At 28.9% G+C, this 25,657-nt stretch overlaps 1 protein-coding gene and 1 pseudogene across 1 annotated transcript; one reads left to right on the forward strand and one right to left on the reverse strand.

The window, feature by feature from the left end:
- Window positions 1-11: 11 nt before the first annotated feature.
- On the reverse strand, window positions 12-1,404 carry LOC149888079 (uncharacterized; annotated as a pseudogene).
- Window positions 1,405-14,136: 12,732 nt separating this feature from the next.
- On the forward strand, window positions 14,137-24,524 carry LOC145188797 (stress-activated protein kinase JNK-like). The gene is made up of 12 exons (XM_090087547.1): window positions 14,137-14,514; window positions 16,643-16,772; window positions 16,888-16,946; window positions 17,054-17,162; window positions 17,293-17,322; window positions 17,774-17,821; window positions 21,270-21,459; window positions 21,724-21,800; window positions 21,951-22,047; window positions 22,165-22,289; window positions 23,418-23,481; window positions 23,559-24,524. The coding sequence occupies exons 1-12, from the start codon at window positions 14,417-14,419 to the stop codon at window positions 23,687-23,689; spliced, it is 1,158 nt and encodes a 385-aa protein (XP_089943673.1). The 5' UTR covers window positions 14,137-14,416; the 3' UTR covers window positions 23,690-24,524.
- Window positions 24,525-25,657: the final 1,133 nt, after the last annotated feature.

Consider the following 25,657-nt stretch of genomic DNA (forward strand, 5'->3'; position numbering starts at 1 on the left):
TTACTGTAAATCTAACTTGATGAAGTAGCAGTGGTCTCTAAAAAGCTTTCAATTGGCTTTAATTTATCATGACTCATTAATTCTAATGTATTCAACTCTGGCTGCTGTAAAATTTCACTTTCTTTTATGTTATCGCGTTCAAAGTGAATTTCATGAGGTATGGATAACCTGATTTTATTATTATTAACACTTAAAGATGTCCTTGGATATTCATTTTCTAACAAATGCGGATTAAATGGGACAATTCCAGTTGCTCTAAAACTAGAAGTAGTATTTTCCATATTAGCAGCTCTTAAATATGCTTCATTAAAAATTTCTCCAAGATTTTCTATTTGTATTCGTCTTCCTGAGTGGTTTCGCATCCATCTCATACATGCTTGATTAAAAAAGGTTTTCAAAGGCTTAAAAAATCAACGGTCCAATGGCTGAAGTTTATGAGTTGTGTGTGGTGGTAGCGATAGCAAAAACAATCCATTGTCACGAGCATAGTCTGTAAGTTTTAAACTTTTGGTATGAGAACGATGACCGTCAAATATAAGTAAAACTTTGTTGATCAAGGTGCATCGTACATGTTTAACAAAATGTTGTATATATTCAATAATTAAATCAGTATTAACCCAGCCATTTTCTTAGCATCCTTGAACAGTTCCAATTGTAGCATTATCTGTGAGTAATAATTTCTTTTTTTTTTTGCGCTTAAGTATCATCATGGGTGGTACATAATGACCAACAGAATTACATGCACATAAAATTTGTTGTGACTCCTTTTTCCCCACTTGTCACTGATGAAACACACCGTTTTCCTGTAGATGGGATAACTTTTAATGGCTTATGGACGCATGACAACCCAGACTCATCACAATTAAAAATTTGATGTGGCTCAAAGTGATATTTATCTAACAAATTCTCTAAATTACTAAAATAGATTTGAATATTATCTTCGTTCAAACCAAATACTCTGTTTATAGAAATTGCTTCTGGTTTTCTTAGTGATAAATCAGGATGGCGTTTTAAAAAACCTTTGCTCAAAGTCTTCTCCTGCTAATTTACTATCTTTGTTAAAAGGATTTGAAATTAAATTTTTTTTGCAGAACTCAAATACTATCAATCTAATATCCATCATTGAGAGACCATAAAATGAATTGTCATATCTTTGATATACTTATTTAGATCTTGTTCTTGGTTATCAGAAAGCACTTTTCTAAATCTTCCAAGTAAATTAGTATGTAAACTACTTTCAAGTGAAGCCTTTTTAACACGCCGATGTAGTGAATCTTTTGGCACACTAAAGTTTTTACAAGCTTTTCTTAAAGACATCTTGTTCACCTTTACTGCTGTTATAGCATTTTTCATGTCATCTTCGTTCCAGTTAGCTTGATTAGTTTTTCTCTTGTAGTTTCTCATTTAAAAATTTTTGTTCACTAAATGACAGCAAAGTTATATTATATTCTTTTAAAGTTTCTAATAAAATTACGTTTTACTTTTACATAAAATTCTTTCATAAAATGATATCGTAAGCGTTTACTTTGACGATTTATAAAGTTTATTAACTTGCTATCCTAAACGTTTACTTTAACGATCTTTTTCAGTAACTAGCGTTGTCGCACTTTCCCCGTGAATGTGAAGTTATAAATTTCTTAAATATCTTTGAAACAAAATAATCTGACATAAAAATAAGAGTGGCAGCTGAAAGATAACAAATAAATGATTACAAACTCATTATTATGTTTGTTATGTGGTAAATAATGGCAGCGTACGTGAATTTTTTCCATATAAGAAAAAAATAATAATTTTGATTTTTCAATCAAATTGACGCAACTCGTAAGCTTTATACCGACTTTTCTATGTCATATTATATGAAAAAACTGATGGAAACTACTTTAAAACATAAAAAAAACATGAAATTTTTAATATAATTAAACAAAATTACTGAATCATTTTAAAAAAATTCTGTACAAAGCTAGAAAACCTAAACCTATATTTGCACCAGTCGTAGCATGTTTCCACGCTTTTGAAAATAAATCACAAAAGTTAGAATGCGACACTACTTGACCTGGGTACTTGTTCATCATTGTTTAGCAGACCTCAGAATAGGCAGTTTTCAGTGACGTAAAAATTGTTCTGTCACAAGGCTGCAATCAGTTGCTGGTGTGAGCTGGAAGCTAAACAATTAGAATTTAGTTTACAACAACCAGCTCAATCATTTCAAAAAGGCTGTGTGAATCATGCCCATCTAGGATTAAAATCTGTGATCTTGCTGAACCAATATCACTACCAGACATTTTTTCACTTTTCACTTTATACAAGAGGTTTGAAACGAAAACAGTTTTCTTTGGATGGCCCTGAAGACCAAATGCACAGCCAAATTTGTCAGGGTCGAACCATTTTTTGGTAAACTAGAGTTACCGGTTTTCCCATTTTTGTAATAAAACTAAGCGATGTTGTTAAGGCATATGAGTGTATAATTGACAAAAGACAAACTAAACAGGATTGTAAGTCAGCCAGCAGAAGTCAGCCATCATTCTCTCATCGGCGATGCTCAATCGTTGAATTCGTTTGGTGGAAACGTTCTCCATGCTCGTCTGTAATGTTTCTCTCAAAATGCTTGGGAAAAAAGTCCAAATGGCTATGCAAAAAGCGAATCTTTGAGGACATGTGCACATTCATTTCTTTGAAGGTTGATAACAGTTCTGAGATGATGTCTTTATAGCCGTCTGACCGGTGCTTGCCTGAATAAATGAGTGAAAAGAAGAAATTCTTTGATAGAATACAAGAATTATGTACTTAATTCCTAAAGATTTCAGATACTTACCCAGAAAGTTCTCCACAAGTCTTTCAAAGCCTTCCATGCTCTGAGCTCAATCGGGGACAAGGAATCAGTAAGCTGTTGGCTTTTCAAAAGTTTTCGAGTGTCTGGTCCAACGAATACTCCTTCCTTAACTTTTGCAAGTGACAGTTTTAGAAAGGTCTCCTTTATGATTTTCATCGGTTTGCCGTCAGAGTGTAATGCCTTAACAAAGTTCTTAAACAGGCCAAGGTTTATGTGCAATGGAGGTATAATGACTTTGTCAGACTGAACATCAAGGGTCAAATTGCCTCGTGCTGGCCACTCACTCCTGATGCTCATGTTTAGCGCGGCTATCCCACAAACATATGACGCATGTGTATTTCATGTAGCCTCCTTGCATACCTGTCAGCAGACCTACAACTTTCAGATCCGAGCAAACTCTCCACAGAAATGTGTCATAACGAACAAGCTGCAAAATAGATTTCATAGTTTCATAAGATTCTGTAAATGAGAAACCTCCCGCAAATTTAACGGAAATTTTTAAGGTTCGTTATAGCACTTGCTGTAATTGAGAAACCTCCTGCAAATTTAACGGAAATTTTTAAGATTCGTTATAGCACTTCCGTCTCTGAGACATTCCAAATAATCTGAAATAGCAAAAATAGTTATAAATTATTAAGAATTATAATCAAAACTGAAACTTAACATTTGCTCACATGAATTAAACGGTGGATGAAGTATTAAATAAAATCGCCTAAGTTAAATTAGTTCATTAAAACAGTTAGAATTATCACCATTTTCACAAATTTGTTCTTCAGCTCAAAAAATAATAATGTTAAGTGATAATACATGATAATTACTTTAATATCAAGTCAAATAAATGTATTTGTCCTATACACTAGAGTAAAAGCATCATAGAAATTATAACCATCGACTTCTCTTAGTATAAAGTATATGAAAAATGGAGAAATAAAAATTTCCATTTTACAAAAAAATGTTTCGACCTAGACTATCAAAACTATACTTTTTCTTTCATCATTTATTAAGAACTAAATGTTTTCGTTACAGTTTGTCTTGTATAAAAATTCATGTCTGGTAATGTATTTGGAAAAAATGTTTTCTCAAACCATAACTTCGCAATATCTCGTTTTGTCTAGCCCTTTTCAGACACACTCCATGTTGCTCCACTTGGAACATTTTTGGTATCAAAACCATAAAGGTTACGTACAGTTTTTCCTTTCCCTATTATATAAGGTGGTATGACTTGACCAGCTGCATTTATGCAAAATATAACAGTAATTGTCTATTTGTTGTCACTTGTTCGACTCTGAATGTATTTTGAGCCTTTCCTGGCAACAACACCAGTTAGTTTATGCTCTAGTTGCATCCCTGTTTTGTCCATGTTCCACATACATTCTGGTTTTTCCAGTAAGTTCTTGTTTTGAATTAGAACTTCTAAAGAAATAAAATATTTTGAAACTTTAACCCTATCCATACACATGTGTCGTATAGAAGCTGTAGCTTCTGGACACCGAATACTCATACAACCATTTCTCTTTTTAAGTAGGTGCCACCACTTTTCACTAGGTTGACCATTTTTAAAATGCTTTTTTTCCGAAACCAATTCCCATTTGGGCACAATTGCTAGCATAATCAATTAGTTTTTCTTCAAGATCAATGAGCATTGGTTTTTTCCCTGGTTTTTCTCCTATTTTGAACTTTCCATAGATCATGGTTTGCAGAGTCGATCGAGGAACTTTGTATAATGGACTTGCTTTCCGTTAAAACATACCTGTTAAAACTGCATGCACTGCTAGTTTCATTTTATTCTCAGTCCATGCGTTTGTTATTATCCTTGTTGAAAATGTTGATTTCATGCAAACATTTGATTTGTTTTCCAAAAGATTTTCCCTTTTTTTTTCATATTTAACATTATTATTTACTAAAAAATAAAGATAAAAAAACATACATTCATAGGGTACTTTTAGAAAAATCATATATACTTTTACTTATAAAAAAATATTTTTGTAAAATCAAAGTTATCAGAACATAATTAACTGTAATTATAACTAACTATACTTTTTTGAGCTCATTCTACTTGAAAAGTAGAATGAACTCAGAAAATCAGAAATTAATTTAAAACGCGTGGAAGTTGTTTAAACGTTAACTATCGGTTTAATATCTAACTTAATTTTTCTCACACATGAAAATTAACCAAGTGTGAGAAAATCCTATATGAAAATTTTATACTAAATACTTTTATACTTGATACTATTTATTGGCCATGACTAGTAAATGGATTAATAACCGGCTAGTAAATGGTATATTAGGAAAGGTTTAAACTAGTTCAGTTGAAACAATGATAAAAATAGGATAATGCACTAATATAGAAAAACATTACTTGTGCTGTAAAAACACAAAATTTTGCAGCTATCATTTCAACATTTTGTGCTATGTGAAGAAAATTTTTAAACTTTTTTTTTCTCGGACGTAATAGTTTGATTTCAATTTTTACATTTTTTGAATCAGAAAGGTGTATATAATAATCCCTCAATTTATTTATTCAAGTCATAACTATTTTCATTTCGGCCTAATGTGAAAATATCTAAGTTAGAGATATTAACTGCTAGCATAATCAATTGCAAAAATAGTCTTCTAAGACCTATTTTTGTCACGTAGTTGGAACAATTACCTTTAAATATCTCTTATTTGATAATATATCTTTTATTAATTAAGTACATATGAAGATTATCTATAATTATATATATATATATATATATATATATATATATATATATATATATATATATATATATATATATATATATATATATATATATATATATATATATATATATATATATATATATATATATATTATGTTGTCAGAAACCTTGGATAGAACTTTGATTTAAACAAATGTTTGTTCATCTTTTTTTTTTATGATCGGGATTTTGTATGATCCGGATTTTTTATGATCGGGATTTTGTTTCAGATTATTTAAAACAATCAAAAGTATGGTCCTAAAAGTTTAAATTCATCAAAATCTGACAGAATAACCAAGAAAGCTTACAATGTTTTGATATAATTGTTGCAATTACTTTGTTTTTCATCGAGAAAGTTGGTTTTTAATCAACATCACTTGTGTTAATTTTTATTATTGTTCTAAGATTCGTGATATAAAATTACAGTGATTTTGAATTACTCTGAAAATTAGCAAGAAAAGATTGTTTTTTAGGAAATTTGCAAAAATAAAAAATAGCTTTTTATCACCAAATCTTTATACTCTCGTTTTCGGCCAAATGCCTTTTGAAATCTCCCTAAGTTTATTTAGACTATTTCAAAGAGTCAGTTGTACGTTTTTTCAATGAGTATTAATTAAATCGGGAACAAATGGACGAGAATTTCGTCAAAGTCCAGTGATGGATAGAATCCAACTTGTAACTATACTGACTTGTTATGCAGAGGAATTAATAAATAATATAAGTAAAATTAATAAATTAGAATTAATAAATAATATAAATTAAAAAAAAAGAAATAAATAAACGACTTTTTAACTTCTTTTTAAACAGTAAAAAAGTACAGAGAAGGAATTAAAGTTTTCATTTGCTTTTCTTTTGTCAATAAGTCTTTAATTTATTTTCTTTTACTTAATTGTTCTTAAATCCCATTCTTTCACTCTTGATTACGATATAGTGTCTTAACTTACTTTCTCAAATTGCGAAACAAAATATCACGGGTTATTCTTTAGTTTTCTGGTTCGGAAACTGGAAGTGTCTCTAAAAATGATTGTTCTTACTATATCTCGATGTTCTTACTATATCTCGATGTTCTTACTATATCTCGATGTTAAAAATGAAACAGTTATTATTTCATTTTTAGCATCGCAAATATTATTCATGCATGATCATTTTTAAAAAGGTGTTAGCACCTTTCAGAAGTCAATTGCCGTCTCGATTAAAATTTGATTCCTGAAAGTTACTAGTTGGTTGGCTGTTATATGTTGTCACAGTTCAGAAAAGCAACTGATTGTAGACGATAGCTCAGCCTCAATGTTTTTATTTGCTCAAAAATGTATAATCTCGCCGCATTCTTTTTTCATAGATGATTTAAATTAAATTAACGCAACAACCATAAACAAACGTTTCTCGCTATTCATAATTATGAGAAAATCTTTTATTTCAGTTCCTGAGCTTTTTCCATTTTTTAATCATGCGCAACTTCCCTTCTAATAGCCGTATTTCGTGTTTGCCTTATTTTAAAAATATCTCTGATAAGAGCATCTCGCCATCGGAAATTGCGTAAATGCGTAAATTTCGATGTGAGAAATAGTTTATAAAGGTGACTCCGATGTGATTTAATCTTTTTATTTTCCGATATTTTCCGATGGTTTGAGGTGGCTTGCAAAATTTTGCTGTAATTTTGCGAAAACTTCGTAATTAAAGATAAATATATCGGAAATACCACAATATTACGAGTTTACATTTTAAATACGATTTATTGTGAAATTACGCGAAAATATCGTACGATAATGCGTAAATCTCGAAATATATCGGAGAGTGCGTGAAATTCTCCCCATCGGCCTCGGACTACATCGCACCTCCGATGTGATACCATTCCTCACCATGGCATCACATCGGAGTCACCTCTATAAACTATTTCTCACATCGGAATTTACGTATTTACGCAATTTCCGATGGCGGGATGCTCTATCTCTGATAGGTTTCATTGTTTTATTTGCGCGCATAATATATTATTTCCTACCTCGCGTTGAAAAATAAACGCAATGAACAAATATCGCTTTATTCCCCTCATTTAGATTTGATTAAGAAAATTTCTTGATAGTTTTTTATAATAGTCAATTCAAGTCAGTTCCAGATATAATAGCTGTGCTCACGTCAAAAACTTATTTTCTTAAAAACCTGATTATCTGCATCCTTTTTATCTCTTTATGAATGATAAAGGAACTGCCGCTAAAGTTGAACCTGGCATACTTTTTTTGGTAACACTTTATAATTTTTCAAACAAACGTAAATAAAAATCAAAGTAATAACACATGAAGGTTGGAAAACCATGGAAAAAATTGAAAATAACCATGGTAACACTAACTCACTGAACATTGAGTATATATTTTTGCAAGGATTTTTTTATCATTTTAAAAGTTGTAAAAAGTTTCATTTTATTTATTAAATTTTTTTAAATTTAATTTTGTGATGTTAACAGAAAAAAAAAAGCTGTTGAAATATCTTCCATTTTCTCTTCCAGATTTCAGAAAAGGTATTTTAAAGAATTTTACACTGTTATGCCAACTTCACTACGAAGTTTTTGGTAATAGCGCTAACCACACCAAGCATAGTAACCAATGCGTACCTAGTTGCTTCTAGCCTATGTAAAGAAAGATTTTAAATTTGTTCATAAATCCATAGAACCAATATTCTCCAACATTCTGGTTTTTTGTTCATGATTGTAGAACAATTTTCCTGTTGTGGTCAGTAAAATTATAAGCAAACTTTTTAGCCGACTGCAAGTAAGTCCAGAATGTATCTTGGAGGCATTCACTACGTAATGTTTTAAGAAGTCTCTTCTTCATTAGTGTAAACTTGTTGGCATTTGCAGTTTGGTGTGTACTTTATTGAGATTATATTGTTTACTTTTCTCCACATACCGACATAAACTTGAAAATCCAGTTTTACTTTGTTTGCTTACAGGAGAAATGCTTTGCATTTTCTTAATTACCATACGCACTGTCCTCTTCATGTTTACAGGACTTGTAATACAATTTTTTTTGTTAATCTGTTTTCGGTTTCGCACCATATTAATTAAAGCAATAAAACATAAAAGAACCATTGTTGGTTTTATTCAGTTAATGACGGTTCTTATATGTTTTTGTAGCTTTAGTCAATAGGTGTGTAGGCAGTGTTTTGTTAAACTATTTTTTTTTTTAATAATATGATAACTAAATATTATAAAGTCAAAAGCAAAAATACTTAATTCTAAAAGCTACTCCAAATATATTTTTATCTATTATATTAAATTTGTTTAAAAAATGACAAAAAAAATAGTAATATTATCGCATAGGTTGAAACTAATAAACTTATTCTCATGTTTGTTTGTTAAAAATGCATGAATTTTAAATTTATCGCGACCAAGATCTTCATAACAAATAAAGAGAAAGTAAAAAAATTTTTTTTTAGCCAAAGACAAATATTACATTAAAATCTGGTACTCAAAAATTATGTAAAAATGGCTAGATATTAAATGATAACATTATTATCATGAAAAAATTTCTAATCTTTTAAGAAAATCCCTCTTATTTACTGTGTTTTACAATCCACATTACTCCACCTTCTCCGTCGTGATTTTGATGAAGTTCGAAAAAACTTCAAAGTTTTGAAATCTTTTTAATGTCAAAGCTAATTTTAAAGCGCCAATTTTTACAATATTCCGAAATAAACCATTGTTATGGGCGTCGCTAGGTAAAATAAAACTTCACAAACTTTATTAGATCGTCACTCAAATTTATCCAATAAAATCTCACTATGTTCTACAATGTTTGAAAATTTAAAAATTCACTTTTTCAAATTCTCAGAAAAAATCAAGTACTAAGGGAACATGACTAAATTTAAAATTAATTTAGTCGGATCATTTTTAAATTTATTTCAGCGAATGCTTTTTGTCGCTATCGCCCTTTGGTATTTAATCTATATACTTATTTGTTTAATTTCAGTTACTTGAGTTAAGGTCATAATACTTACATTTTTTTTAAAAAAGACTTTATTGTGAATGTATTTGTGTTGATATATATGAATGTATAATGATAAAATTTGTGTATTTGTGTTGATATATATGAATGTATAATGATAAAAAAAAAAAGTTTCAGATCATGAAATGGTTCTGCACAAATATAAAAGACAGATAGAGTTGCTGTACCAGTTGAATTAATAAAAGCAACTTTATATGAATTTTTGAAATGAAGACCATTGAATTAAATGGAATCCGAGTTAAGCATTGATCGAATGACTCGGAAAAGATATTTTTGTTAAAGGAAGCTCAATTCAAAGCAATCTTTTAAGACCAAATGCAACAATAAACAAGATTTTACAGCATCCTATCTGCTGCATTAAAAACTAATTACAGTTTTTCAACTAAATCAAGGTTTATTGGCATTTGAATTTGCTGTATAAAATTAATTAGATCTGTCCATTTTCATGGATTAAAAAATATATTGCTGGCTTTGATTGGCTGCAAGAATTTATGAAAAGACAACCAGAATTCTCTTTCCGGACACCTTAAAGCAACAGGCTTTGCTCGATCAACTGCTTTCAACCGACATGCTGTTGGTGAATTTTTTTCAAAATCTTGGAGAATTGCAGTAAAATCTCAGAGCATGCGTATAAATCTTTTTCTTTAGTTTATATATGAAGTTGATAAAACTTGTTCAAGAACAAAAACCAGTAACGGTTTTTTGCCGAAAGAAGAATATTGGTAATTGCATGTTGCGTTTCGAGAATTGGAAATTCTATACCACCGTTATTTGCTTTCCCCAAGGGTAAAATTTCGAGGTAACGTGATGAAGGAAGGTCTTCCTGGATGCGTAGGATTTGCACATTTTTCTTGTTGGATGATAACAAGCACTTTTACAAAACGGATGAAACATTTTGTGGATATTCGAGTTGTTATCGAGAGTTGACAGTTTTATAACATCTGAGCAACAATGAAAGTCATATTTCTGTGGGAGCCTTATGTTATTCAATTTAACATGGAATCATAACGCTAAGTTTTCCTCTTTATTACAGCCATATGTTGCAGGCATGATGTTGCAGCCGTTGGACAAAAAGAAATATTTTTGTATCATTGAAAAGGTTTTACAACGCTGCATGTGACAGTTGTGTGATCACAATTCTGAGACCTGTTACCATTTATGGTATTGTTTTTATTTTTCAGGAACCATATACAAAAGTCATTTAACATAAAGCCTTGATTTCGAGCCAATCAAAGTAGAATTTTTTACAGATGATAAATATTTAGCATTTTCAGTTAAAGATGACGCAGCTCCAAATATATTTATCATCATTAACGTCAACAACATGAAACTATAAATAATAACGTGTTTAATCGAAAATTTTAAAGCCTATCGTAACGAATACTTGTTCAATCAAATGTTTTAAAGCCGAAAGCTGCTACTAGAAAAATAGTTTTAAAATTGAGAAACTCAAGAAAGGTTTTTCTAAAGTTTGTCTAAAGAAGATAAAATAAAGGAGCATGATTACCAACAAAAGAAAGTCGTGTCCAAAGAGAAAAAATAAAAAGAGAAACAAAGGGCAACTTTCTATGAAATAAAAAAAAAAAAAGAAAAAGTTTTTTAAGTTTATTTTTAAAAATAACCAGTTTTGCGTGCTGCTTTTGACAAATCTGATGATAAAGTAAAATAAACTTTGTAATAAACTTTATAATCTTATAAAAAATTTATTTAAATTTATAAAATCTATTTAAACTTTAAAGACCAACATCATGTGGTCTTTGTCAACTTCGAGTTCTTGTGGGCTTTTGCCATTAGTAAATTGCCTCGTAATAAGCTGCAATATTTTTAGACGAATTAACTCATTCTTTTAATTAAAAAGTCAACTTATGTTTTAGGTTCTATAGACATAATTTTTATTGAATTTACATTTATTTGTAAATGAAGAGTTTTTTTTCAAACCACGTTAACTCCGTTCAAAAGGATTTTGAGAAAATTGAGAAAAGGTTTTAAGCAATCTTTATTCGAATCTTTGCAAAAGTTTGATCAAACGAATAGGTAAAAAATAATCAAAAGCATTGAAACAATCAATCTGAGTGTTTTAGAACATTTTAATTTTGTTTGCTCAACTCTGTACTAAACTCGTTTTGGCAAAAAATTATGGATTTTTTTATTTTGGAGCAAAAAATAAGAGAATTATTTAAAAGCTTATTGTTTTTTTATCTTCACTTTCAATTTCATTAAATGAAGACATCTCAACTATTTATAAAAACTCAATGTCTCGTGATTTTCATGAATTCCCATATTTTTAATCAATTTTTTGAGATCATACAGTTTGACATTTTTAACATGATTTTGTCATGTTAAAAATAACATGTCAAACATTTGTCTCGTTTTTTCTTATTACTCTTCCAATTTTCGGAGTTTTCTTCGTTGGAGTTTAATAAAAAATTGATGAATAAAGAAGCATCACTAGTAAAGGTTAACCAATCTTGGACTTCATCTTCTGACTGGTTAGACTTATTTGATGCTGCAGGTGTAGATGGCCTTGACTCTAAAACTGATATATTTCTAAATACTTATGCAGAATCGTTAGCACTTCTTTTTTTCTTTCTGCGATTATCCAACTGACTCTTAACTTTCTCTTTTTTTTTTTTTAAACTACATATTACTCTATTTGGTTGATCACTTAATATAGTCACTTCATTCCATTCACTAGCCTTGTTTCTTCCCCCTGAACTATAGTTTGGCAAGTTGAAGAACGCGTAATCTACTTCTATTTTAAATATAATTAAAATTTTGAAATAAATTTCCTATTCTAAATTAGTTTTTTGTTTCAAAAAAATGCAATTTAATTATTACTATTCTTAACAAAGCTATTGTATAAGACAGCTGTAAAAACCAACCTGTAAAACAACACACCTGTAAAACAACATACCTGTAAAAATGAGAAAGCTTATAAATAGTTATAAATTTAAAAAAATAAGTAAAGTTTTAAATAAAATGAATAAAGTTATAAATAAAATAAATAAAGTTATAAATAAAATAAATAAATAAAAAAGTTATAAATAAAAAAAAAAGTTTGTAAATAGTTATAAATTAATCCAATTTTGTTACTAAAGATTTATACCAGACTTTTGTTTTAGTTAAAACCCAGTTATGTTAAATTTTTGATCAAAAAACCGAGTTTTTGCCAACCCTGTTACAGTTACTACAAATTTCATTGTCAAGCTTATTGCAATGTCTGACAATATGCTGATGACAATGTCTGACAATGCTGATGACATTGCAATAAGCTTGACAATTTCATTGTCAAGCTTATTGCAATGTCATCAGCATCATCATCATCATTATTATCATCATCATTATTATCATCATCATCATCATCATCATCATCATCATTATTATCATCATAATTATCATCATCATCATCATCATCATCATCATCATCATCATTATTATCATCATCATCATCATCATCATCATCATCATCATCATCATCATCATCATTATTATTATCATCATTATCATCATCATCATCATCATCATCATCATCATCATCATCATCAGCAGCATCAGCATCATCATCATCATTATTATCATCATCATTATCATCATCATCATCATCATCATCATCATCATCATCATCATCATCATCATCATCATCATTATCATCATCATCATCAGCATTAGCATCATCATCATTATTATCATTAACTTTATTATTATCTTTATTATTATTACAAGTATCATCTTCAGCAGCAGCATTATTATAATTACAATTATTAAAGAAAAAATCTTAAAAGAACACGTGTTATAAAAATTCAGATTTTTCAAATGCAAAACTGTTTGAATACTTTTTCGCATTAAATTTTCGTGACGAAATTTACTACTTCATTAGAAATAGAATACTTGAGCGTTACTAAAAATTAAAGGTCCTGATCTGAATAGTTTTTCTAGTTTATTATTCCTATCAGCCGAAAGAATTGTATTGCTAAATACCTTTAAAACACGATTTGCTTGGCAAGCTTTTTGTTGTTGTTGTTTTGGTTACTTAAATACCATTTTATACTCGAGCAGTGTAAATTCCACTCATGTTACATGCATGTTAAACTTTAGTACTCAAAAGAACTGTCCAATGTTATTAAGAATTTTTCTTTTTTAATAAAATTGGGCAGGTATTCTGATTTTCATGCATGCATAATAATTAGTAGAGTCGCAAATGAAACAAACTAACTTTATAAAATAAAAAAAACTTTCTTTAGAAAAAAGTTCTAGGAGGAGAAAAAATTCCCATCACCTCGAATAATACTTGCAAGAATAGAAGCGTGTGAAAAAACAAACTGAATAAAGTGCACAATGCGAATGATTTTTAGCTGAGTTGATGCTTCAGCTTTGCTTCAACCGTGTCGAACTTGACCGAGCACAAGTTAAATAATGCCGAACGAAGCATGCTGCTGGAGCTCTTGCGGAGGTTGCACACTACTTTCATAAAACACGCATGCGCAGAAAGTGAAAAACAAATCAAACACGCACGCTATTTGCTTCAACAAAAGGTTGGACGAGACGAATTTTAGTTTGGTAAGTAAAACCAGAACGGAATTCTGCTAGTTAAAATAGTTTTAAAACGAAATTATGCAAGCCCAAATGGCTGCTCATTAATATTGCCGAAGGCTATACCTGATTTTTTACAAACATTTCGGAGTAATGAGTTCTGGATATTGACAAAATGCAGTCCCTAAACATAAGCTTATGGTTCACAGCTACTGCAATAACTTTTTTCAAAGTACAAAGAATAATTTTGTCTTAAATAAATTGTTCAAGGGTACAAAATCGAAGATTTAGTCAGTCGATAGTAACTTTTTTATTTCTAATAATCTTGGTCAGAGATGTATTATTCAGTTCAGATTGGGGATACCATTTTTACTATCTTAAATCGTTATCAAAATCTTCATCCAATAGGCTCTGGTGCTCAAGGAATGGTTTGGTAAGTTAGTTTAAATGAGACAAGTGGTAAATATAAAAAAGTGTAATACATTGCTACTACCTTAAAGGATACAAAACAGTGCATGACAATTCAATGTTGTTAATGAAAAATTTTTTTTTACTGGTCATTGACAGTTTTAAAGGACTGCATCAATATTAATTGCTACTCTAATTCCTTTTCACTTAATTGACTGGAGTTGTAAATATCTTTAGCTATAAATTTTTTCAATTAAAAAATTGATATAGTACATAAATAAATTAAATGCAAAAAAAAAGTTCAGCTGAACCTTGTAGGGAAAATAGCTTATTTTTTTTTTAGTTTTCATTTCAATTTTGGACACATTGATTCTCTCTTTTTAAATTTTTTTTTCAAAATATCAAAAGTTTAAAAATAGGAACTAAAGATTTCTGATGTAACTCAATAGTTAAGTATTCATTTAGCAATCAAAAGTTTTTAAAGTTATCTTATTCAAAAAATATATATATAAATAGTTGCTTTTATTATTTAAAAAAAAAAAAAAAAAAAAAAAAAAACAGCTATATTTTCATAGGATTACTTAAGTCTGATCAATGCACATCTTAAAAACAGTTTCAACAAATAATATATTATATTTTATTGTATTTTCTCTAAAAAAAATTTTTTAGATTAATTTAACCCAGTTAAACAAATTGTATTCAAGTGGGAACTGAGTTACTATCAATCAATATCAAATAAGTCTAATAAATATGCATTTTAAAGTTGCATTACCTGCATAGCATCTTTATTTGCGTTATTTGTTTTCACTCTGCAAATTGTTTTTACACAAAAAAAACAAATTGTATTCAAGTGGGAACTGAGTTACTATCAATCAATATCAAATAAGTCTAATAAATATGCATTTTAAAGTTGCATTACCTGCATAGCATCTTTATTTGCGTTATTTGTTTTCACTCTGCAAATTGTTTTTACACAAAAAAAACGTATATCATAAAATTTTAGGTGCAGTAAAATATAATATTAATGTAGTGTATAAACTAATTCAAATTCCAAAAATTATAAGGTTTAAGAAATAACTGAAACACAAGGAGTCTGTAATTTTAACTGTCATGAGGAAGAAGAAACTGTTCAAATTATAGAGAGTTCAATTTTGTTGGGCTATTTTTTTATAATTTAACAGATAAACATGTTGAAAGTTAGATGAAATGTTGTAAGACAATTTCTCTTGCTTTTTATTGTCCTTCTCTTTCCACAATTCAATATAAAGCTTTCAGTATATCTCTTCTGAGTAGCATAAAGAAATTGAATTGTGGATGTAATAGAAACACTTTTCAGTATTTCTATTGCATCTATAATTTTTCCAAATATCTGGTTGTTCTTACCTTTTCCTCGATTTTTCCAGCCATCCCTCTGAGGCTTTGCAAGGTCACATGCCTTTGCTTTCATTACAGGACCACAAATCAGGATGGTAATATTTTTCAGCACTGTAATCCATTTCAGCAAAATTTTGTTTACCAAATTATATGGTAAACAAAGTCTGACACATTTTTCAATTTGGCTACCATGATAAGTCTGTATTATCTTTTATTTTCTCATATCAAGAGAGTTACCTATTTCACCTTTAAAGCTTTCTCCTTATGCTCTCTTTATGGTGCCATCTACGACAAGGAAAAAAAAATCTCAAACCATTTGAAAAATCAAGTTTCTAACATTTGAAAACTAAAGTCTAGTTTACACCAGTTATTTATGAGAGTTTTTTACAGAAATTTCATTGCTTTTGAATTTTTCAAACTATGTATGAATTATGAGAATTTAATTTACAGAGACTTAATCCTCTTAGATAAACTAATAAGTTTTATTTTCTAAATAGTTTATTTGAAGCATCATCAATGTTAACTTTATTTGGCTGTTGTAAAGATCTTAAATAAAGTTGTTACCTCAGATTTTATCTTGCTCTTACATTAGTTCTACTCTTGCTCTTAGTTCAGATCTCCTCTGTGAAACACCTCTTAAAAGCTAAATGATTACAAAAAGCTAATATCTTACACTTCTCATAGACTCTTATTAAGAACTTTTCGTCTTTTCATCTTAGGGTATAAAAATTATTTTTAAAATTTATGGTTTACTTTAACAGCTTAAACTTCCTTTCTAGTGCTGCATATGACACAGTAACAAAGCAAAAAGTTGCTATAAAGAAGTTGAGTAGGCCTTTTCAGAATGTTACTCATGCTAAAAGAGCTTTTAGAGAGTTGAAGTTAATGAAAATCACCAACCACAAAAATGTGAGGAAAAAGTGTATTTATGTAATTTATACTAATTGAATGAGAAAAAGAATTTAATGTATTTTTTGCCCATATGCACTTTTTATTTCACCTCAAATTTGTTGTGTTTTTTTAGATTATCGGGCTACTTAATGTATTTACCCCAGACAAAAGCTTAGAAGATTTTCAAGACTTGTAGGTCTTTTAAATTCATGCAATCTTTATTGAACCCTAGCAAGGATATTCTTTATCCATTAAAAGTTTACTTAGTTAATGCATGTTTTTTATTATGCTCTATTTAGGTATTTAGTCATGGAGCTTATGGATGCAAGTTTATGTCAAGTTGTGCAGATGGATCTCGATCATGAACGATTATCATATTTGCTTTATCAAATGTTATGTGGTATTAAGGTAGCTGTTTATTTTTTGAGTTAATTGGTAACTTATTGTTTAGTTTTTGTACTCGGGATTTATTTTGATTTAGATTTTTTTAGTTTGTATGTTTGTTTGTTTGTTTGTTGTTTTTTTTTTCATACTTTAGCATCTCCACTCAGCAGGTATTATACACAGAGTAAGTATTTTGCATGGTTTATTTTTTAATTAAATTCAGTATCTTGCAATGATTTTCCTGGAGGCTGTTTCATAAAAATTATTAGTCTGATAATTATAAGAGATTCTCAAGCTTAATGTTCTTAAATTGCCAAATGATTCTTAAAAAATCAAGTTATTACTGATTGAATTATTTTTAAAAAAAGCACTGATGAAAAGATTTTTATCAGATATGTAAAATTCACTTTTTGAAATGCAATTTTTGCTCAATGATAATTATTACTGATAAATTTTATGATAATTGTTTTGAAGCACCTCCTAATGTTTCTGAAGGAAGATGTTTTGTTTTTTAATCACTGTATTTAAATTTTTGTTTGTTTGTTGTTTTTTTTTGTTTGTTTGTTTTTTTTTTTTCGTTTTGAATAGAAATGGGTTTATTTGGTTTGTTTTAAATTAATTTCTTTTCTTTTTAGGATTTAAAACCAAGCAATATTGTAGTTAAATCAGATTGCAGTTTAAAAGTGAGGTTTTTTTTTTTTTTTTTTTTTTAAATTTGTTTTTTCTCTCATGTCTCTCAGGTTTGATTAAAAATGAAACTATATTAAATCCTTACTTGACTTTTCTTAAATAAATTAAAATCATCTAAAACTGTATGGTAATCCCATTAAGCTATAAACTAATTTTAAAACTCCTGATGGTTAATTTTAAATTTTTTTTCATTAATTCATTATGCTCAAGGCGCTATAGGATTGGTAATTATATTCAACTCAAATCACTGTTAATTGGGCTGATTTGTGGAAATGAGAAAAATAGACATTTGGTTTAAATTCATGATCTTCTTTACTAAAGGCCTAAACAAAGCATACAAAAAAATATTTTTTTAATTAACTCCTTTCTTGATTGTTCTTTTTTTATAGATTTAACTGATGTTTGCAAAAAAAACTTTAGCTAATAAAAAGAATTTCAACAAAATTTTCAACCATTGAAAAAATGGCTCAAATTTTAAGTTTAAGATTTAATCATTTAAATGATTCCCATATTTTTTTTACGTTCTATGTTTTATAATTCAACATTCTCAAGAATGTAGTTGCTTTTTTTCTTGTTACCAACAATGTAGTTGATTGATTAAAGAATTTCTGTACTTTACACTATTCTTTCTGTACTAACATCTTCCAACTTATAGCATGAATTTCTTCATCGCTCAAAATGTAGTGGGCACCTATGGCAATCATTTTCTCAAACCTTAATATTGAGCTGTAATCCAACCTTAACTGATTGCATTTCCATAATTTCAATCCTTGATTTGGTAGTTGTAAAATAAATAACCTCCTGGTCCTTGTTCATTTTTCATGATATTTTCAATCAGATCAAAAGAAAACCAACCCAAATAGCATAATCATTAAAGAATCCAAAGTTCTCAAGTCTGCAAAAGTGCAAATGTCCAAATTTGCTAAAAAGTTCCTCAATGATGGTTTCAATTCTTTCAGCTATTTATGCAGTAACACCTAGTTTGTTCAATCATAAACAGATTTGATTACATTGTGCAACTCATCTTTATCCCTAATATTTTCACCTGGACATTTAGCATTACCTCTAAAAGTTCCCTTGAAACATTCTTGGTCTATTTCAGGGTGGGCTTTGAGAAAGCTGCAACAGTCTGTTCATTAAATACTTGTAAACAGGTATGTACTTTTTGACAATTGGTTTCAGACTTACTGATAATTCAGTGAACTTGGAAAATTTTTCAATTTACCTTTTTCATATTACTAAAAAGTTTACTAAATCACTCTATTTCCCAAACTTTTACCATTACAAATTCCATTTGGCCTAGTTTTACTGCAAACCATTTATTCTATATATACTTTGAATCATATAAAATAAATGAACCATTTTTACATAGTCAAGTGAGGTATAATCAAGTGTTGTCTGGTGTTCCAACACAATTGTATTTTCATAGAAAAGATTTCAGGTATTTGACAAGACAAGATCTTTTTTAATTAATATTACAATAAAATCTTAACATCCCTTATAATTTAATCAAAATTAACAGATTTACACTTGTGTTCAAAATAATAGTAATAATCAACAAAATATGAAATGAGGTTATTTTTTCTGTGTTTATTACAAAAAATGATGATTAAAGAACTGACTCAATATTCAATGATAAATAATTAAAATGGAAAAAATATAAAGTAAAGGATTGATAATTAGCAGTGTAGCTTTTACTTCATATTACACCCTGGTAACAATTAGTTAAGAATCTGGTTAACCATCAGCATTTCCCTATGAAATGTCATACCATGCTTCTTTGAACAACTTTCACTGGTCCATGCAGTTTTTAAGGTTGTTAGATGTACCAGAACTGTATAGCAGTGGTGCATTTTTTATAGTTATGAAGTTAAGAAAATGTCCTCATTCATATCATACTTCTCTTAAATAGATGATAGTAAATTCAAATGACAGATAGTGTGATTTTTTCATTTGTTTAAATTAAATATAAAATATAAAAGTTGAAATTACTTTAAACACAAAATATAGTCACAAGTAAGTTTAAGTATTGAAATTATTTTAAACACTAGATAGGTTTATTGCCATGCATCTCTGTAAAATCCTTCCAAAAGCATTTAATTCACAATTTGAATGGAAATGGTTGTATAGTAAGTAAATGAGAATTCATTACAAACTAGCCAAATAGTCTTCATGTTGGCGTTTACAAGATAAGAGATATTACATCACAGTTGTTTTGATTAAAAAAAGCAAATAAGTTAATTATTCAATTTTCCTCTTTTCTCTTTACCTGATTCAAAATGCCTTTGCACCTTCCACATGTAGTAAATTGATCCACCTTTCGTCTCTAAGTAGTTAAATTTGGTTTGGTTTATTATCTCTACAAAAAGATTTGCATTAATTTTGTGAGAAATTTTTTAATTTTTTTTCAAATTAGCTCTGATTTAGAATATATATTGATCAATATTGAGAAATTTTTGATTACCTAAAGCATATAAATTAGCTACATCTAACATGCAAAATGATAATATCAGCTCACATGAAAAATAAATTCTACTAACTGGACAAATGTGAATGAAAAGTTTTAATTTGTCCCTTGTGTTTAGTTTTGGTTAGACAAGGCATCAGTTTAAAAACAATATATTAAATTGTTCAGCAGTGCAAGTGGTCAAATTCTCTAGTGAGTTAGTGATCAATTCACAGTCAAGGATTGACTTCCATAAATATAAACTTGGAAATGAATCTGGATTACTCAAATTTGTTGATTGCAATCACAGTTTGTTTCTGAAAAGATTGTATTTTCTTAACCATCGCATTTTAGATTTTCTATAATACTTTGTATCTTCGATTAATTTTCACAAGGGATATTAAATTCTTTTTTCTGACTCGTCGTATGAAATTTATGTACGGATGCAGATTATAATTTGATTTACAGATATAAATTTCTAATCACAGCACAGCACTAAACAAGATAAGTTTGAGGTTGAAAGGATTCAATAATAGCTTCTCATGCAAATAAGCACTTATGCAAATAGCAATAAAGTTTACAGAAAGAGTTAAAATATTTCTTGTGTATTGTCAAGGCCTTTGTTAAAGATGAGCATAATTTAACTTTTTTTTTTTTCTTTGCATTCCTTGTTAATGATTGTCTTCTAATGTTATTATTTCATTTTTTGATTTACTTTTGATATTTCTTATTATAATTACTTCTCTGTATATATAAAAACTTCTTTACCTTTAATTTTCAATATTTCAAACCTATTCAAACATTTAAATAAGCATGGAATTTAATTTGTGGTAACTAAAACATAACTTAATCTTAATAAGGTAGTTAGTAAATTTTTATTGAGAGAAAAGAAAATTTAATGAAACTAAATTTAACTTCATCAGGGCTGTTATTATATATATATATATATATATATATATATATATATATATATATATATATATATATACTTTTAGATTTTAGATTTTGGTCTGGCTAGAACGGCTGGTTCCGCGTTTACAATGACCCCTTATGTAGTTACAAGATACTATCGTGCACCTGAAATTATATTAGGAATGGGATATTCTGAAAATGTAGATGTTTGGTCAATAGGTTGTATATTTGGTGAAATGATCCGTGGATCTGTGATGTTTCCAGGAACAGATCGTATCTTTTTTATAAGTCTGTTATCTAACTCATTCTTATAGATTTTTATATTTCTGTTGTGAAAGAAATGTAAAAATCTTTAAGAATGTTGTTTTTTAAACCAAATACTTTGTAAGAAGATGGATTGTTTATTAGTATGAAATGTTAAAAAAATACAACACTTGCTAATGCCACAAATTTGTATTTTTCTCTTATTTTCAATAACAGATCATAGCATTAAACTGAATTTTATTAACTTTTCGTTAACTATTGATTGCAAATTAGACATTGATCAATGGAACAAAGTAACGGAACTTCTCTCTACTCCTCCCCAGTCTTTTTTTGATCGCTTGCAGCCATCAGTAAGATTTTTATTTGCATGTTTTTTTAACAATAGTTTGAGGAAAATGTATTTTTAGTTAGATTTCTTACATGAACAAAATTTCTTTTTTCAGCAATAAAAGTTCTTAGATAGTAAGTTTGTAAGACTCTATATCAAAAGTTATATTTAGGTTCGAATGTACTGTGCTAACAGACCGAAACAAAAGGGTTATACGATTGATGAATTGTTTCCAGAAGATTTGTTTCCTGTAGGAAACAAACAAAAAGGTACAGAAATTTTATCCAAGTAAACAATTGTTCTTAAAAACTAAAAGCATTTTAAAAAGTTCAAGAAACAACTATTAAAACTTTAAACTATCATATAAATCATATGAATTTATACAGTAAATCAAGCACGTGATCTTCTGCTAAAAATGTTAGTTGTCGACCCTATGAAACGAATAACTATCACTCAAGCATTATATCATCCCTATGTACATGTTTGGTATGATGCTGAAGAAGTAGAAGCAGTATGTATTTTTTTAGCATCCATAAGATCACACTTGGCCAGAAACAGCTAATACTCTAAAAGCTGTATTCCAAAAAAACCTTTAGAGAATAGTTTTTAGGGTTGTTTTAAAGTGCATTTAAATATTTTCTAATTTTAGTATACAAGCGAAAAAAGATTCTGTCCTCAAAACACCTTGTAAATTCTAATGAAAATCAAATTTATTTTAAAATCTTTTAAAAGCTGAAGCAAGCTCTTAAATTACTAAAAGCTATATGTTACTAAAATCTGCAAATCATGTTTGTAGTTTCTGCGTTTTCATAAATGCATTTTTTTTACCTGTGGATAAAGTTATGGTGATGGCTTTTGTTTTTGCGGTTGAGCACTGAATATGGGATGTACTTATTCCAAAGTTTGTTAGTAATCCACATGAGGATTCCTTACTATCAACTATTTTACATGGAAGAAAACAATATGGGCTTTTGGTGAAGTAGTAAAATTGGGCATGAACAGTTAATAATTTCTGAACAGTTTTGATAGAATAACATTTTCATATCAAAAAAGTTTGTCAAGTTAAAAAATTGCAATGCTAACTTGTCTTCTAGCAGTTAAAGCAAAACAATTACTTTTAAAAGCTTGCTAACAAATATCCAATACAGGACTGCTTAATTGTGTATTAACATTAGATAATACACTATTATTCTTGGCCTTAATGAAATCAAATGCATTCATGATTTTTTGCATGACTATATTTGCTCGAAATTATTTTCAAAAATCTTTAATAAAAGTCGCTAACTTTCAAGACCATTTTCTGTAATATCAAACAAAAATTGAATTTTAATTCTTTTTTAAATCAGTCTTTTCTTTCAGAAATATCTTGCTTAAATTTTTTCTGTCATTTATGACGTCCTAAAACTTTAAAATTTTCATTCTTGAATAAGAATAGTTTTACTTAAAATTTATATTTTAGAAGATGAAGGCTATATTGTCTCTAAGAGGGTTTTTTGGGAACAGCTGTTGTTTCTGGCTAGCTTTTGTTTGAGTGTAAAATACAACTAGTTTATCTGAATTCAATTTTATGCAATTATTTTTGCTCTTTACATCAAATTATCATGTGATTGTTGCGCATTGTTAACTTTGTCTATTTTAGCCTGCACCAATGCAATATGATCATAAAATAGATGAAATCGAGCATACTGTAGAGGAGTGGAAAGGTAAGCAGGTACTTATTGATATACTCTTAAATGTAAATCATAGGTGTTTTTCTGCATTTTCCATTTGGTTGTTTCAGCTCTGATATACAGTGAAGTATTATCGTATCAACACGAACAGCAGTTAAAAGCAAAACAGTCAACTTGCATTACAACTACTACTACTACTATATCTACACGAACAACAGAAACCCCATCAAAGCAAAGTTGATGCTGTTATCAATGAATATTCGCTATATCTGAAATATTTCTTAAATTGTCTCTAAGACGAAGCATAAATGATTTCGTAAAAGTATCAGCTGTCTAAAAAAAAAGTTCTTCCTGTTTGCTGGCAACAGAAATTAGCTGTAGGGATATTCAATCTATAAATGTTCGAATATTTTTTTATTTCGTGAAAATTTTATTTTTTTTATTATTATTTTATTCTGAAGATTTTATTTAAAATTAAGGCAGTTCTTCTAATTTATACTCTTCCTCAGCAACAAACGTCTTCTGCAAAAATAATGATAAGCATGTTTAGATTGTTACAACACTTTTTTTTCCTGCTTTTTAGTCTTGTTGTATTTTTCTAATTACAGCGTTATGTTCAGTTGCCCTTGTTTTTTCATAGCGATACTTTTCTTGCGTCGTTTGCTGTTGTTTTTTCCTTTTCGATGACGTCACTAAGTTGTTTTAGCGTAGTTGTAGGTTAAAGTTGTTTCATTCTATGCGACGTGTATATGTGAATTTGTAAAATTGTTGTGAATATGTTTTCTTTTGTATATCGTGCAGCTCTTTTTTATAATAAATTTACGTGAGGGAAAATAAGCGAAGCAGATTATTCCTAAAGTTAAATTTACTTTGATGATTTTGCCTGAAACAAGTTTCGATCGCTAATTTTTCACTCGATTTCATGTGCAATAATTTCCACGGTTTTTAATTTTTATCATCACTTCTCTTTTTACATTGGATGATTTCCTATTTATAAATAGCCATGAGTAGAAATAGAGATTTTAGGTAATAATGTAAACAATGTTCATAAAATCAATTTATTTTCCAACAGAAAACTCAGCGTTTTTTATTGATGTGTAAAAGATGTTCGTGCTTGATAGAGGCTTGTACGAGCCGGCTAGAAGTTGCGCAAAATATGAAGTTCCTTTCGCAAACCCAATCTTAACATTGATATATAGCCAAAAATGAGGTTTTATGTAGTTTTTTCAAGTATAAGACCTCCCATAAGATTAACAAGAGATTTTCCTAAGTTTAGCTTAACTTTTTATCTTACTTTTCTGTTCTTTTTATTTTGATTTGAAGTTAATACACAGCTTAGTTCATAGTGACTGCAGCTGTTTTAAATATGTCCGTGTTATCATGGAACGATGTCTTAGGAAATGAAACGAACTTCGAAGCTCTTGAAATTTTTCGAAAAAAATCTTTTTACTTCAAAAATATTTAACTGAAAATTTAATTAAAATCAATCAGTTTGATTTAAATTTTTTTTGAATTTTTGAAACTTTTTTTTTTTTTTGGATATCTTAAGAATATTGTTTTGTTTTGGGGCGATTGCTCCCAACATTTTTACTACGATAGTCGAAGTATTTCGTAATCAGTGTTTCCAAGTTTGTCTTCGAATGTAAAAATTTTAATATCAATTAATACCACTTCGGAATACAAAAATTTTCCAGTTATGCTTCGAAGTATTTGAAAGTATAACGAAGCTCATTTAAGAAATGTTTTAAAATCAATATTTATCCGTTAGTTAAATAAGCAATATTTTAAGGTCAAATAATCTGCCTGGCCCTAAACAAAATCTCATGTACAGTTATCTTAAAAGTGTTTGCTTTTTTTGCAAAATATGTTCAGAGGCAACAAATCTAGCAAGATTTATCGTTAGATTATACAATATCAGTTGTTTTTAAAGGTTTTTACACGCCGTCCATTTTTCTTTGGGAAATTGCACGGCGATTGTATACAAGAATAAGGCTTTGGTATTGTTTCAAAAAAAAAAAAAGATTAACTTCATAAATCCAATCTTTCGAACAGTTATCGGTTGAATATGACCAAAGAACCAAGGTGTAACATGTACGAAATGGCAACACTCACAACATCTATTCTAAAAAGGGGTACTGCCTGAGAAATTTGGACCAAGCGATAAAACATACCACCAACTAGTGTAAAGTGCTCAATAAATGAATTCTTA

The sequence above is a fragment of the Hydra viridissima genome, unplaced genomic scaffold, assembly GCF_058129835.1.
Source record: "Hydra viridissima isolate aposymbiotic clone 2 unplaced genomic scaffold, HvirCarnegie_v1 scaffold_5, whole genome shotgun sequence".
Taxonomy (NCBI): Eukaryota; Metazoa; Cnidaria; class Hydrozoa; order Anthoathecata; family Hydridae; genus Hydra; species Hydra viridissima.